This window comes from Capra hircus, chromosome 17, assembly GCF_001704415.2.
Source record: "Capra hircus breed San Clemente chromosome 17, ASM170441v1, whole genome shotgun sequence".
Lineage (NCBI taxonomy): Eukaryota > Metazoa > Chordata > Mammalia > Artiodactyla > Bovidae > Capra > Capra hircus.
The window spans coordinates 41,757,544-41,773,514 of record NC_030824.1 but is presented as its reverse complement, the minus strand read 5'-3'; the positions used below and the strand labels follow the sequence as shown (position 1 = coordinate 41,773,514).

The 15,971-nt window shown below is 49.4% G+C and overlaps 1 protein-coding gene across 6 annotated transcripts in view; it reads right to left on the bottom strand.

Annotated features, from left to right (window-relative positions):
* JADE1 (jade family PHD finger 1) overlaps positions 1 to 15,971 on the bottom strand; it is a 57,141-nt gene that overhangs the window by 18,013 nt on the left and 23,157 nt on the right. For all 6 annotated transcript variants that reach the window (XR_001919405.1, XM_018061527.1, XM_005691259.3 and 3 more), the window contains exons 3-6: positions 9,585 to 9,670; positions 7,269 to 7,426; positions 5,249 to 5,436; positions 2,578 to 2,789 (exon numbers count right to left, since the gene is read on the bottom strand). Coding sequence is in view for 5 of the 6 variants with exons in the window: in XM_018061527.1 (XP_017917016.1) it covers positions 2,578 to 2,789; positions 5,249 to 5,436; positions 7,269 to 7,426; positions 9,585 to 9,670 (644 nt within the window). In the remaining variant the exon portion in view is untranslated. The remainder of the gene's footprint in view (positions 1 to 2,577; positions 2,790 to 5,248; positions 5,437 to 7,268; positions 7,427 to 9,584; positions 9,671 to 15,971) is intronic.

Sequence of the window (15,971 nt, the reverse complement as noted above, 5' to 3'; positions counted from 1 at the left end):
GAATGAGGAGAAAACACAAAGCAGCTGAGTCTCCCAAAGCTGTGACATGAGACACCTCTGGGCACGAGAAAGAACCAAGGGGCAGCCGGGACCCCAGGCTGAGCAAACTCTACTAACCTGGCCCCCACACCTCCTCACCCCAAGTGAGCACCACAGGCACAGAAAAACGAGACCTTCTAGACAAAACAAGAATTTGGTCTCTTTGGCTGATGTTCAAAACAAAGCCTGCTTTACTAAGATGGCAAATTATACAAGACAGCAATAACTGCAGAACGCAAGGCAACTAAAAGCCATTAAGATGGGTCAAAGAAAGAAAAGGCAAACGCTAAAGAAGTGGAGAAAGAAAACCGTGATGAGACCAGGAGCACAGTCAGAGCCATTTAAAAACACCAAACTGTTCAGAACTTTATCCTTAAATGAACTAACTACGAGTCAGGAAGTGGAGAGACAGAGTAACACAGCTCCAATTCTCCAGACAGGAAAAACACAGCCGCTATGCAATCTGAATATCCAGGACGCAAAAAGGAAACCACAGGATGAGAGTGCAGCAAAGCTAAGTGACACTAAGGCTGGAGCTTAGGAGCAGCATCGGTGCCGTGAATGAGCCACTGTCAACACAGACCGCCTGGAAAAACAAAACAAGACAAAACTTTTTATAGAACTGACACTATTAAGGTTTCAAATACCAAAAAAGTCTATATCAGGCACTCCAGAAAAAGTCTCATTTGAACAGGTACTTTTTCTTTTTTACTGGAAAAACAAGTCTAAGTAAATTAGAAGATTAAAACAAAGGATGCCTTAAAGACAAGTCATGAAGAACATCTCAAAAGAAAAAGGAGCCAAAGGAAGTACTAAGAGACGATGTGGCGTGGCCGAAAGAGCAGACCAGGCCGGGGGTGGGGCGTCTGGAGCACCCCCAGCCGGCCCCACCCCTGGAGCTCCGGCTTCAACTCTGCCAGTCCCCCACTGTGGGACTCTGAACAGCCCACCCTGACACCAGGTGACTCATTCATAAAACAGAGGGTGTGAGTACTTTCCAAGCAGAACTCTTTTTTTTCAAACAAAACTTTTCTCAGGATTAGGGGGAAAAAAAAGTAAAAATGGTAAAAAAGTTAAAAAAGGTAAAAAAAAAAAAAAAAAAAAAAGAACTAAATGTCATCCAAGTAAAATAGCACGAACAACAGAGGAGCAAACTGGTAGCCACAATGGTCATGATGCTGAGACAACCAATCCTCTAAGAGAATTCTCCATGATCCCAAGGAAAGCTCTGGTCATCTGAAAACCCAGAGCTACAAGATGGGCTATAACACAATCAGCAGGAAACGATGGTTCATGTGTCATGAGGACGAGATGGGCTAAGGCCACACAGCCTGTGAAGTCCTCGGGCAGAAGGGACCCCCAGGAGGCAGCCAGAAGGACAAAAACAACTGAGAATCACAAACTTGATTCTTCTTCCCCAGAGGTCACCAAGCCACCATCCCACACAAGTCTTCAAGATTGTTGTAAATCTCAGCATTGGTGAACTCAAAGCAAGTACCTCAGAACAGTCTTTTAAAGAGTTTATATGAATACATATCCCCAGAGAAATACAGATTATTATTGTATTAAAAAATAAATGAAAGAAGAGTCAAGACTGAGATTCTCCCAAGCTTTTTAAATTACCCTATGCCCATCCTTACTGAAAGTGAAAGTGAAAATGAAGTCGCTCAGTCGTGTCCGACTCTTGCGACCCCATGGACTGTAGCCTACCAGGCTCCCCAGTCCACAGAATTTTCCAGGCAAGAGCACTGGAGTGGGTTGTCATTTCCTTCTCCAGGGGATCTTCCCAACCCAGGGATAGAACCCAGGTCTCCCGCACTGCAGGCAGACACTTTACCGTATGAGCCACCAGGGAAGTAAGCGATTATTAAAAATAAGCAACCGGCAAATCCTACTGACATCAGGGAGGACAGGAAGTAACATTCAAGAAAAGGGGCCCCTTTTCTCTTGTTTAGGGGCTCAGTTTATTGTGACGCCAGCAAAAGTGATGTTTTGAATCGTGTCTGAAAAGCTTATGTTACAGTCAGTCCTAACCCAGAAGAAAACAGATGTAGTCAGTTAAGATGAGCTCACACTGGAGTAGGGAGGGCCCTTCACCCACTGTGACCGGTCTTCCTACAAGAAGACAGCCAAGTGTCAAGACAGAGACACACAGCGAGGACACAAGCAACGGCAAAGCCGGAGGCCAGAGCGGTGCACAGCTGCAAGCCACGGAATGCCAACGACTGCCAGCAGACCACCAGGGGCCAGAAGAGGCGAGGAGGGAGGGGTGCTGCAGAGGGAGCGTGGCCCTGCCGACACCTTGAATTCAGGCTTCCCGGCTCCAGAGAGCAGGACAATAATTTCTGTCATTTTAAGTCATCCAGCTGGTGGTACACTCTGTTAGCGCAGCCTGAGCAAATTAACACAGGATCCCATTCTCCTGGCTGTAAAAGCAGCAAGAAGTACTTGAAACACCCGGTATTAAGAAAGAGGTGGGCACGCGTCCTTACCCCCACCCCGTCTGTGGCTTCCTCCCGGGCCCCGCTGCCCACCTACCTGATGCACACAGATGTTGCACTTGTCGCAGAACACCATCTCGTTGCCGTCCTCACCATCGGGTGACTGGCAGACGTCACAGACGACATCTTCATCATACTCGATCCCCAGGCCTTCCTCAGTCTCAATCGCGTGGTTCATGTTGTCATAGCACCGCTGTTCAAATTCCTCCAGGACCCTCTCCATGGTGTACTCATCTAACTCGGGCATTCCTGGAGGAAAAATGCCGCAAACCTACTTTGATAAATCCATATGAATAAATATTGTTATACTAACAAATTCACAATGAATAAATATTATAAATAAATGTATCCTGAATGTCCCAAATGTTATCTGTTGAATGTCTCTCTGACCCTTTCAAGGAAGGATCTTTAAATTAAAAGGCAGAAAGACACATCCACACAACAGTTTGTTCTTTATGGTCAGGTACTGAAGACGCAGCACTGGGAGGTAGAAAAGTGAAAGACAAATCCCACAAGGGTTCAAGGATATTAAGTACTGAATACATTAGACTGTCATTTCATTACAATATTATACATGACAACTAGCATGTAACAGACTTCAAAACCATGACCACATAGTATGGCTTGGTTATTTTTTCAAAAAACATTCCATTTTTCAGCTTAAAATGGTGCTGAGAACAGATTTCACTGTGAATACTCAAATGTTTTTACCTGGTTTATCCCTCCTTACCCTCTGAATTTACTAGTTGAGATGCATAAGCTAATCAGACCCATGAAAGACAGTAATACAAGCAATGTCTGAAGCAAAGAAGACAGCTCCTTCTGAATCAAATAAAATGCATTCTTATGCAAGAAATGACCAAAAATAAACTTCAAGGGGTTATAACTTCATGGTTTTAACTAGAGGTAGGATAAGACTTTTATTTTCTTCCATTTGTGAATATATTCCTAACTTCCTACAATGAAAACACTCATGCAAGAAAGAAGAAACAGGCTGTAAAAAACAGTAAAACACATCTAAGAAACAACAGAAATGTCATCAGAGCCAACAACTCTTATGCATTACCATAAATGTAATTGACACTTCCAGTTTTTAAAAACTTGGAGAACACAACAGTGCTGGCACTGTGATAAGCCCTAATAAACACATATTCAAAAAAGCCACCTCTCATTTCAAACCCTATGTAATAACGAGATTGTTTCTGCGTGGCCAGACACTTTCATCTCAATTCCTCCTACCAGTTTTGAAAACATCACTGGCTTTGAAAATACAACCGTATACCCTATAATTAATTTTCACCATTAAAAAAACCAATGAAAGCCAAGGTAAATGTCTTCAAGCATCTGTTCAGTACGTGATAGACAACTGCAACACTCATCCTGCCACAGCGTTCAGCACTGCCTCGCCGTCCGACAGAGACCCAGCACTACCCCTTGAACCATCCACAGAAGCCCCCAGCCCCTGGCCGTCGTCGGTCCCTCTGCCTTAACTCAGGACACCCAGCCAGTCTGGTGGAGTACAGGGGTTCCCACAAAGTCTATGAAGCTGAAACACAGGATTCTGTTCCAAGAGAAAACTTCTGAACAGATTCTATAAAGCAACCTCATCGCCTACTAACAGTCTAGCCACTAATATCTAAAAGCAAGGACCATGAGGAACCTATCAGCTTTGTCAAAATTCCCAGCTCAGTCCACAGGGTCTTTCCCATTCGGGGGGTGGGGAGCAACAGGCACAGCGGCACCCGTCACACGCCAGGCCCCATGCGAGGCTCAGGGACCCACACAAACACAGTCTCAATCCTACAGGGCTCTGAAATCCATTCACCATTTCATAAATACTTACATAAGCTAGGCTGCAAAGAGCCTGTGCCACTTCGTGACCTCAACCTATGGCACAAAGCTAATTAATCCTCACAGTCTCTCACGGGGAACCCAGCCTGGGCCTCACTGACTTGCCATCTCCACACACTTCAGGCAACTCTCAGCAATCAGAAGCGGCGTGCAAGCCGAGACCCAAGAGTCACCCTGGGCATGACACAAGGAGGTGCAAGCAAAGGAGGCGCAGGAGCCCCGGGCCGCACACACACGAGAGCTGACTGGCGTGCAGAGAGTTGGACCACGACGGGCGGGGCGCTCGCCAAGGTGGGGCTTCCCCCAGGGAGAGCCAGGACACACACACGGAGCACTCGGGTTTAGGAAAAGACTCCAGGGGAGTCGCTGAGGTAGAAAGCACAAGTGCTTGGCTGGAGTGGAGTTTACTGTGAATAACAGCAGGTCAACGCTGAAGAAGGGATCCGAAGAGCTCAGCCTCCTTAGTTTCCTGGAGGTAAGGAAGTGGCGAGTTCGGGGCTGTAGGTCAGGGTGGGAACCAGGGGCCCTGCTCTTCCCCCGTGGAAAACAGCCCTCCTCAGCCCACCACTCGTCCAGGGAGCACACGGGGCTGTAGGTCAGGGTGGGAACCAGGAGCCCTCCTCAGCCCACCACTCGTCCAGGGAGCACACGGGGCTGTAGGTCAGGGTGGGAACCAGGAGCCCTCCTCAGCCCACCACTCGTCCAGCGAGCACACGCAGACTCCGAGTCTGCCACAGCCGGACACGCAGGTCTGAGGCTGAGGTGGAGCCGGCGCCCCCAGGTGGTGAGGAGCTTCTCCCCTCACCTGCAGGCCTTCCTCATCCTGTACACAAGGCAACAGAGCCGTTTTTTCTCACCCATCTCCTTAAACTCCTCGTTGGTCAGTTCCAGCCACGCAGCGTCCATGTCGTTGAGATCGTAACGACACACACTGTCGGCCAGTGTGCGGATGTCAACGTAGCCCAGCTCCGGAGGCTCGGAGCCTGACGAGACAATGTATTTCTTGGGCCTGATGAACATGAGGGATTTCTCTTCAGATACGACCCTGGGTAAGAAGAAAATAAGGCAGCCGGGTTACCCTTCCTGCCACAAGGAAGCAAGTCTGTCTGTCAGAAGGCCCCAGGCGAGCTTCCACCTCCGACCCACAAACCCCAGGTCACTGCCTGGTTAATAGAGTTAACGCCCTAACATCACTGCTAATAAAATAAAGTAGGAGTTACTAAAGCCCCTAAAATAAAACTAGATAAAATAAAAAAGCGACAAAACTACCAAAGGTGTCACCACCAGCTTCTTCTGCGTGGCCTCCCAGGACCCTGCGGTGCACACACTCAAGAATGCACTCAGCCCTAAGTGTCAAGGGTTAACGACTGAATCACCCTCCACGAACCAGGCCTGCCCGCCCCTGCTGGAGGCCACCAAGCACGGGCTTCTCTGGGACACAGAGGAGACAGGAGCAGCCTCACAGACAGCGGGTACAGCGGAGCACTGGGGAGCCGAGGGGAGAACCATCACCTCCAGGGCTGAAACTCGGGCCTCGGCCATTTCCAGGCAGCCTGAGAATCAGAGTCCCGGCCAAGTTAGGGGCGCTCCCGACACACACTGGGGGTCCCAGGAGAGAAGGGGAGGTCCTTCTGCTCCTCATGCTTCCACCTGTGAACACCTGGAGAACTGCCGTCCTCGCACCCGCTCAGGAGAAAGACAGCACGTGAGAAGGCCCAACCACTGCTGACTGGAGACCGTGGAGGCCCAGGAGCCCCTCACATCCACACTGTCCCGCCACCTCCAGGTCTCAGGGTGCTGGCAGTTTGCATTAATACCCAGCTGTCCAAGGAGTCTGTCATAGTTCCATCACCCTTATAATACCAGAGCGGCTTTATCTATTAATATATGACACTGAGATAGGCAAATTTAAGGGAGTTTTTCCTCCTACTCAACCAAGGGCAGGGTTTCAGGTGAAAACTTCCACAAGCTGTGTGGGTGTTTACTTGTCCTTTGCTGGGCTCGGAATGCCTGGCACTGGGGACGCCAGAGCTGAGCAGTTAGGTGGTGCCGTGCCCCAGGGGTGGGCGACTCCTAAAGACCCCAGGGAACACTCCACTCACTCCCCAGACAGCAGTCCAGCCTGGGAGGGTCATTTAATCCTGCGCACTTACAGGGACATTTGTCCCAGGGACTCCTAACCCAATAATCAGGTTCAATCATCTCAAGCGCCTGAGGACATGATGGGGGAGAGGGCTGAGGGTAAACTCAGTCCACACTCGGTGATGGTGAAAGAGGGCGTTTCGCAAAGCAGGTAGCTGAGGCGGCGGTGAAGCCGGGCGCTCCCTCCCTGGGAGCAGCCTCAGACAGGTGAGCAAACAGGCCCAGCTTCATGCTGAGGCGGGTCATCAAAGACTGACCCTCAAAACCTTTCAGGGGAAAAGTGGTTTGGAAGTAAGATTGAGAGAAAGTCTCTCAGAACATGTGGGCAAAGGTTATCCAAGGAGAACTCTAAGGCATGGCCCTAGCCTGACAGGACTGCTCACCCCCGTCCTCCCCCAGAGGTGTAGTTGACCCAGCAGGACGACAGGCAGATACCCCTCCCCAGCAGAGCAGCCTCCAGGAGAGGGAGCCACTGTGCCTACATCCAGGCGTCCCACCCCCACCCCCTACTTCCTGGGAAGTCCTAGAATTTACCTTCCTCTTGAGGAGAGCAGCACCTTTCCAAGGTGGAGGCCCACGGCACCACCTCTGGACCCAAGGCGTGTTTCTACCACATTTCTTATTCCCCCAGAAGCCCTACTGCTAACTCCAACACTGGCCCCCGCAGCCGACTGGCTGGCAGGGCAGTAAGACCACTGCTGAGGGAGGGATGGCCCCTCTCCCAGGCATGTCTACCTGGCCACAGGCTGGGGGATGGTCCCAGGGCTCACTGGCACCTGGACCCCTTTCTCCCACTCCTGTCTCCAGGGGTCCGCCAGCACGTAGTACTCATCCGGGTTCAGCTGGTAGGAGTCATGGAGCTTCATGGCAGTGATCAGGTCTGTCCTAAACACCTGGACAGGGAGAGCAAAGGGTTATTGACACTGGGTATTTGCATTCTTCTTCAGAGCACTGGCAGCTGCAGGGTAACCACGGTACTGCCATGTAACCAGGTCACTGTTTCAACAGAGAACCGGTCTGACCTACTGAGGAAACCCCTGGGCCTGCCAACACCCTGGACCGTGCTCAGGATGGGAGCAGCAGCAGCTCAGTGCACTCACTCCCTCCCTGGCTCTGCGAGACGGCCACGTCTGCACCAGCAACCACGACACAGGAACCTCAGTGTCCTCCCTGGGAAACTGCTAGCAGACTCCCAGGTCAGCAAGCAGGCTGCTGAAGACGCATGCCTAAAAACCCCTGGAGGGAGTCATTTCACTCAAGGGCAACTTCCTGGTAAATGTTTACGACCTAGAACTCCACTAACCATGTAACAACACCAAGCCCAAACCCAGGGCCACCAGGGCTTCTCTTCCCACCTTCAGGCTGCCTCCACCCAGCCCCTGCCCCGCTGGGCACCAGGGCTTCCGGCGAGGTGTCTGGAAGGCTGGGTTTTGGGTGGCCAATGCCAGGCAGAGCAAAGGCTGCAAAAATCTAGGAAAGAAGCCACGACAGACCGGTGGAGTCCAGGCAGAAGTGAGCTTGTAAAGAACGTGCACTCCTTCACCTGGCGTGACTTCTGCCAGGTAAGCACCATTTGTCGGGGAAGGAGAGGAGGAGGAGAGAGAAAGAAGAAAGCAAGCTACCAGCCTCTCCTCGCCCTGCCAAAACAGACCACAAGACTCCAAGGTACCCTCTGCCAAGAGAGCACCTCAATGCCTCATCGTAGGTCAAGGAGGGACCAACCACAAAGGGGATCCCCACACACCTGCTGCTCCTGATGGAGACTTCCCACCAGGGCCTCGCCTCAGTCCGCTCGCGTCTCAGAGCTACAAGAGGAAGTGCTGACCCTGGCATTAGCACCACCCCAAGTTGTATTTGGCACGAAGTGAGCCTGCATCTGTAAGCTACACTCTCTGTTTACACAAGTCACAATGCTGAACTCTCTCTTCTTGGGACAGGGAGTTCTTTCTTGTGCTGCGAAGTACAGTTCACATTATATGCCTGCTAATAGGTCCATATTTGTTTTTCCTGGTGACTTTTCAGGCTGGTGATCACTTTAATATAAGTCACCACGATAAAGTCTGAGGCAGGGTCTGAATAAAAGGCGTGTCTCCAGCCTGCCATTTTGGATCTAGACCTTCCCCCTGTATGTCACTGAAGTCCCAGGAACTGGCAGGAGCCTGGCTATGCACCTTCAACAAAAGCCCAAGTGAGACCAGGGGCCCATGCCCCAGGGGGCGTGATCTGTCAGCCACGCCCCCCCACCCCCCAGCTAAAGAGAGAAGGCCTTTCAAGTTTCAGCTCTACATCTTCAGGAAGCAAATTAGTTAAAAACATATTCCAACTAAGTCTGTTAAGTATCAATAGTAAATAAGGAATCTGCCAAAAGAAAAAAAAAATCAAACTGAAGCAACAAGAAGAGAAAAGGCAGTCAGTCCACTCTTTCTGCACTAGAGACTCGGGAGGGGGTGCTCAAGACTGAGGCAGACACCCTCAAACGGACTTGAGCTCAGAGGTCCCCAGCAGTGTTCAACCTCAGCACTTCAAGTATGAAGTCATTTCAACTCAGAAACTTAAAAAAAAAAACCAACAACAACCTGGAACAAAACACAGGTCAGGGCCAAGGCCAGCATCACCCAGACTGCCCAGCACTGACACCGGGAGGGGTTCCAGCAGTGGGGACCGGTGCTCTCACACAGGGACCAGCTTCCTACAGTGCGTGCACGCTCAGTCGTGTCCGACTCTTTGCACCCGATGGACTGTAGCCCGCCAGGCTCCTGTCCATGGGATTTTTCAGTCAAAAATATTGAAGAACATAACTAATAACAGCTAACATGTACTGAGCACAATCTACCTCTGTGTATTAATCCACTTAATCCTCATAAGGATCCTGTAAGGTGAACACCTGTATTATCCCCATCTTACAGATTTGGAAACTGAGGAACAGAGGGATTACATAACTTACCCAAGAACGCACTGACATCAACATCAACAACCAGGTGTGTGTGTCAACGATATGCACTCACACACACATGCAGGACATGCACTGTCACGCCAGCACTCAGAAATTACCTCTGAAGGCTTTCGATCTTCAGGTCTGGAGCAGGAACTTCTCCCGTGCTGGGATCGGGAATTCTGGGACCAGGTAGTCGACAGGCCTAAAGACACAAATGTCCCAAGAAAAGCAATCAATAAGAGGTACACAAACCACGGAGTGTTCGCAGCAAGGTGCCCTCAGTGCCACCGCAGGAGAGGGCCAGTGCCCCGCCGAGCTCTCCCCTCTCCCCAAGAGCTCCCCCACTCCCACCACACGCTCACTTCCCACAGCAAGCCAGCAAGACCACTCCGTAGCCAGCGGTCAAGGCCGCTGTGCCACAGCACACTCTCAGAGGGAAGAGGCACTCAAGCACACCATGCAGCTAGTGCCTTCATCCACAAGCCTGCACTTCTTCGAGGTTCAGAGTCTCACAGTGCTAAGTATAAATCCAGAAGCTTTTAAGAAAAACTTTCAGGAACTTTTTAAACGCTAACATCATTGTGCTATATGCTAAACCCATAACCCAAAACATTAGGAAAAAATTTCTGACTCCACAAAAGAACTTAGCAATTCCTACAACAGGAAAACTCTGACCTGCCACAGACTAGGGGCTGCAGCCAAATCACCTTTAAAATTGCCTGCTCCCCTCTCCCAGAAAACGCCTGCCGGCATCAGCTCTTCTCTGAGCTCGGAGTACAGGATGCTCTTATCCCATCATGTGGCCCCTTCCCCTGCTAAATCATGGAAATGGGGAGCCCCACCAGGCTGCTTATGTCTCCTTAATGCCACAATGTCAGAGTTCCTCTTGCTCCGAGTGTCCCTCCCCAGGGAGGGCTCGTCCACACCCACAGTCTCACCTGGGAGACTGTCAGACCTGCATTCCCACATTAATGTCCCTCCCAAGCGCCAGGTCCATGCTCCCCTTCGGATCAGACATCAAGCGAGCCCCGGACGTTCCTAAGGTGGGTCAACTCAGCACTACAGTAACTGGGCTCAATATTTTATTCAACCGTTTTTCTTCTTCTTCTATTCAAGAGTCATTCTAAACTCTCCTCACTCAGGACACATCCAATTAATGGCCAAGTGGAATGCAGCTGCCCAGGACCTCGGCACCTCAGCCCCTCTCCTCCACCCGTCACTGCCTCCTGTCTCTGGATGCTGAATCACTGCCTGAGATCCGAAACCACCCTAATTACCTGCAGTGTGTCTAACTTCCTAATAACTCTCCTCCATGTCGAACAGACTAAAGCATTTCCCATTAATTAACACCACTTCCCCTCCCCCTGAAATAAAAGCTAAAACCTGAGGGGGACTGCCATTCTATCAACAAAATCACTTTTCACTCAAACAGGAAACTCTCATCTCTACAGATTCCAGAGACAAGGGACACAATCAAAGCACCCTTAAGACCTTGGGGATATAAAGAAATAGATTCTGCATCTAAGCCTATCATCAGATTTGCCATGACGGAGACTAAGGGGATTGCCAAGCGTCCCTCAACAAGCAAGAGGACTACCACTGATGACCAGTCCTGAGGCTTGTTTACTGGGTCACTGACTGTGCTGTTAGGCCAGCAGAACAGATTTCCTACTGGTAACCATACTGAGTGGTTCAGTCTTAGACTCTTGAATGAACAAGAAAAGTTTCACTCCCACACTAAAAGGAATATTCTGGGCATACTGGGGTAAGTCTGACTTGCAGGAAGTTCTAAATCTGGTCATTATTGGAAAAAGGAAGACGAACCAAATTAGGAACCCAGAGAGGAAGGCGGCTGGGCAGCTCACGGTCTCTAGACAGGCTGTCTTGCCCCCTCCGATCCCTGGGCCCAGCCTCCAGCAGCCCAGTCTGCACAAGCAGACTCTGGACGACTGCCCAGGAGCCCAGCGGGGCGGGGGGGGGGGGGGGGGGGGGGGGCAGAGATGCAGGGTGGAAAGGGGTGGCCCCTCTACTGTGAATCCCTATCTCAAGTGTTAGGGACAGCCTCCAGGCTGGTCCTCAAGGTTCCATGCAGCTGGCACAGAACTCAATCCAAGGAATGGGGATCATTTTGAAACTTTTCCTAGGACTGCTTTCACATTCTTGAAAAATGTTGCCTGTTTTTAAAAACAGATATTGAAAACTGCTACAAATTTGGCATCTAATTATATTACCCAAGAGAAACGCTGGTCCACCCAGAAATAGTCTGTTTCTCTTCCTTTTAATTTGCCTAATGCAAAAGGAGGAAGAGAAAAATTAATATTAAACTCACCCTGCAGAAAGGGCAAGATTGGGGGGAAAGCTAAGCTTAAATTATCACCAACATAAGAAATGTTCTTAGTTTACTTATAAAGCCAAAACCCAGAAACCACCCAAATAGCAGCATATCCATACCGTGGGGTACTATCCGGCATTAAAAAAGAATGAGCTGGTGATACCTACAACATAGATGAATGTGGGAATAATTATGTGGAATGAAAAATGCCAGATAAAAAGAGTACATATTATTTCATTTATATAATACTCTGGAAAATATAAACTAATCTACAGTGACAAAGTAGATCAGAGGTTAACTGGGGAAAGAGGGAAGGGAAGGATTCTCTCCAGTTTTATGATTTCATGGGTGTAAACATGTCAACATGTATCGAAGTGTACACTTTTAAGTGTGAGCAGAAAATAATTGATGATTTTCTGCCATCCATTTACAATAAAGGAGAAGAAAACGCTCTATTTTACTCTATGCAGGTGGTCTGTACAGAAGCTAGACTTGGCTGAACAGTGAGAAGCAGTTGGTCCCTCCCTCCCTTGTCCAGCAGCAGTTACTTGTTGGCAATTTCCTCCCTCTAATTCACTTTAAAACTACGTAATAACTATTTACAACATACAGTACACCTAAGTCAGTGCTGTGCACACAGCAGATTCGTAATGTTTTAAAAAATGTCTTTAAGTGGACAAAAATACAGTGTCGCTATTCAGGACTATCACAAGAACTGATGGTGGCAGCTACTAAGAACATACTACTGTTTTACCTATTAGAAGATAGGCTTTTGAGCTCAAGGAAAATGAGGTCACGGAAAATAAAGCACTAATGCCTTTAAAGACAGCGTAGTGGGGCCACTGCTTCCTGACGAGAACACACCTCCATCTACAAAGTCCACGGGAGGCTCCAAGCAATGCCTCATATCCCTACACGAGTTCTCTCTCAGCCACGTTCACTCCGGTTCTTCCCAGACCATGATCCAAGCAGAAGAATTCACACTAATTAAAAGTTATGATATAGAACTTTTTAAGTATGTTGGGTTAAAAAAAAAATCAGTATTTCCAACACGAAAGGACTAGGAGACAACGATTTACACTACAGTAAAATGCTGGCCACTCATTAGTCCTGAAAAGTCATGTGCTAAGATTATGCTGGGTTAAATGCTATATTTTGGTTTTGTTTTCAGAGTGCTGACATTTATTGATAAGCTGAGAATATGGCAAGCAAATTTTTTTTATTTTTTTGTTGCTTTCAGGAGAAGAGTTAGGAACTCTAAAAATTCAGCAGTAACATTTAAAATTACTCACTGCCCATACACAAGATATTATTACCTAAAGTCCACTCTACTAACAAGTGACTTTTAAATTCTTGACATGTACTTTTAGTATCAACAATTAATCTTATTAAACACGGAGAAGAATTAGCGAAAAATAAAGCCTTGCTTTGTTTTCTTATCCCCACCTTCCCTTAAAACAGAAACGCAGGGGTGATGAAAGCGACAAAAGGCTCGCAGGTCACGGCTCACGAGCAGGATCCTGTGCGTGCTCTGCACTACTCACCCTGCTCTCTGGGTCTAGTCTGCATTTACCTTCACACTGTCCTTTGAAATATAGTCATGCTGTCTTGCCCTAGATCTAAAATAAGGGAAAAACCTCAAGAGTAACTCTAATACATATTGACACACCTCCAGCATTTGGTAGTTCGTGTTAAGCCTTCCAGGTGCTGCAACGCATGAAAGGTTCGGCAACAAGAGTGAATGGCAGGCAGCACAGGTGGGTGCTCACCCCACCAGAAATGCAAACTAGACAAGAGCCTCACCCCTGACCAAATGGCGCATCTCCTACCTCAGAGCCCGCTCCTAGACCCTAAACATCACACTGGTGTTTTTAGAGTGCTGAACCAGCTTAACAAAATAAGATGCTTAGGACCAGCAAGTACGGAGCCCAGAGGGCCAGTCGGTGTCACAGGAGTGCAGAGTGGAGAGAGCAAGGCGAGGCCAGCCCTGTGCCAGTAAGGAGGTGCTACGGGATGTCCAGTCTGAGACAAGGAGACAGATCTAACACAGCTCCTATTTGCTTGCACTGTGTGATAGAAGACCCGCCTCCCACACCACTGCTCTTGCTACCAGGGCCTGCCCCCGCATCTCCCACAGCCCGACCCCCTTCCCTCCCAACACGGCTTGTTAGCTCTGCGGTTTATCTTCCAAAGCACAAAGCTTGATGGGTGTGTGTTCAGAGCACTGGCCCAGGAATGTTTCAACATACCTGGGCCTCCAACCAACTGACACAAATGTTGTGTTTCATAGTCACCCAGCCCTTCTGTTAAGTCCAAGTCCATGTAGCAGATCAGGTGCTAGTTGCTCCCTGAACCCAAGATGATGCTCTGCCCATCAATGCCGACAAGCCACAAGCTGGGTGTGACAAGAGATAAAACCATCTCCACGTGCCTAGGAGACATGCGTACAGCCCACATTCTGCGGTACTTGAGCCAAAATTTCCACATTTCAAGAATTTCTACACAACTCCTCGGTGTCACGCGATTCAACTGATGGTGGGAAAGGAGCAAATTAAAGGTCCCGTCACACAGGAATAGAAGCGGAAGCAGAGTTATTAACCTTTATGCAAAAGAGAAACCACTGAGAAACCCCTGAAGACTTGTCAGGAAGGAAACCAAGCACAGTCAAATAAACAAACAAAAAAAAAGGGAAAGCAAGTTATTAAAAAATGTAACTAACACAAAAGGTCCCAATGAGAAAGTACGTTTCATCTGCTAAAAATTTTGGTCTTTCTTCACTGTTGATCTGTGAGCTGGAGAGAGCCCAGGAAAACAAAAGTCCTCACATAACTTCCTGTTTGTCACTCATCAACCTGCATTGCTAAGTGCAAAATTAGTTGGTTGACTTTTACTCAGCTGTTTTCTGTGTCTTTGTCGCCACAACAGAGGGAGCAGAACTTGGTTGGGTAACTGGAAAAGACAGAAGTGTTTCAGGGTCAGCACAGGGGTGTAAACCGGGAGACCAGGGAAGGCGTCCACAAGGTGCCCGGCCCCTCAAGCCCTCGCCTCACCCCGGACCTTCCCATAGGGAGGTCAACACGGCCCTGTAATTTGGGGCATGAGGCAAAAATGGTTCCTAGACCCAATTCCAATACGTGCTTGTGGAAGCTTCCGCATCCTAACAAGCAACTGCCAGGTGCCAGCAGCATGTCCAGGAATTCAACTCAATTCTGCCATGCAGACAGAACTAGATCCCACAGACTCAGTCCCAGCCTCCAAGCCCAGGTTGTTACCTGTGCTTCTGACTGGCAGAGGTTCCCAAGACCCTCAAGTCATTTGTTAGAGCAGCTCCCAGATCTCAAAGAAACATGTTCCATACTAGATAACCAATTTATTATAAAAAAGATACTGAAGGGGGTGAATCAATAGCCAATAAAGAGATACACAGGACAAGGCCTGGGCACAGGGCACGGGGCGTCCAAGCCCTCTCAGAGCACACCGTTCTTGCCCAGCCACCGCAGGGCCACCACCTGAAAGCTCACCGAACTCTGCTTCATTATGGAGGCATGATTGACTAAATCACTGGCCCACTCAATCTCCAGCTCCTCTCCTCCCCCGTGAGGCTGGGTGGAAACACTGAAAACGGCTGGTGGACCCACTGTCGCATTTGCCAAAACCCCTGAAGACGGAGGCCCAAGGACTCAGAAGAAATAAAGCGCTTGTTTCCCGAGGCTGCGCCCTGGCACAAGGCATTAAACTTCCGAGACTGGCTGAGCCACCCTGTCCCAGGAGCCCAGCCCGTGAACACCCCAACGTGGTTTCATCCAACTGCAAGGCCGGCAGTCCAGGGCCCCTGGAGAAAGGCTTCCACAGCTATGCCTGCAGCTGGAGACAGGCTTGCACTGGCGCAGAAAGTGCCTGTGCATCCCCAACTGTAAATACCATGCTGCTAGTCCCCTGGACCAAGCCAGAAATCAAAGCAAAGGGCTCCGGCCCAGGCGGCCAGCCGGGCCCAGCCATGGCTATGTGGGGGCCCCAAGCTGATGTCTGCAGCTGTCTCTTCTCCACTTGGACATGCGAGGCGCTGGGCTGGAAGCTGCTGCCAAACTTCTGTCAAAAATACAGGCTGGAAAGGCTGAGGAGTGGCCACGGCACTGACACAGCCCTTGTTATGAGCAAGGCTTCCGAGCAC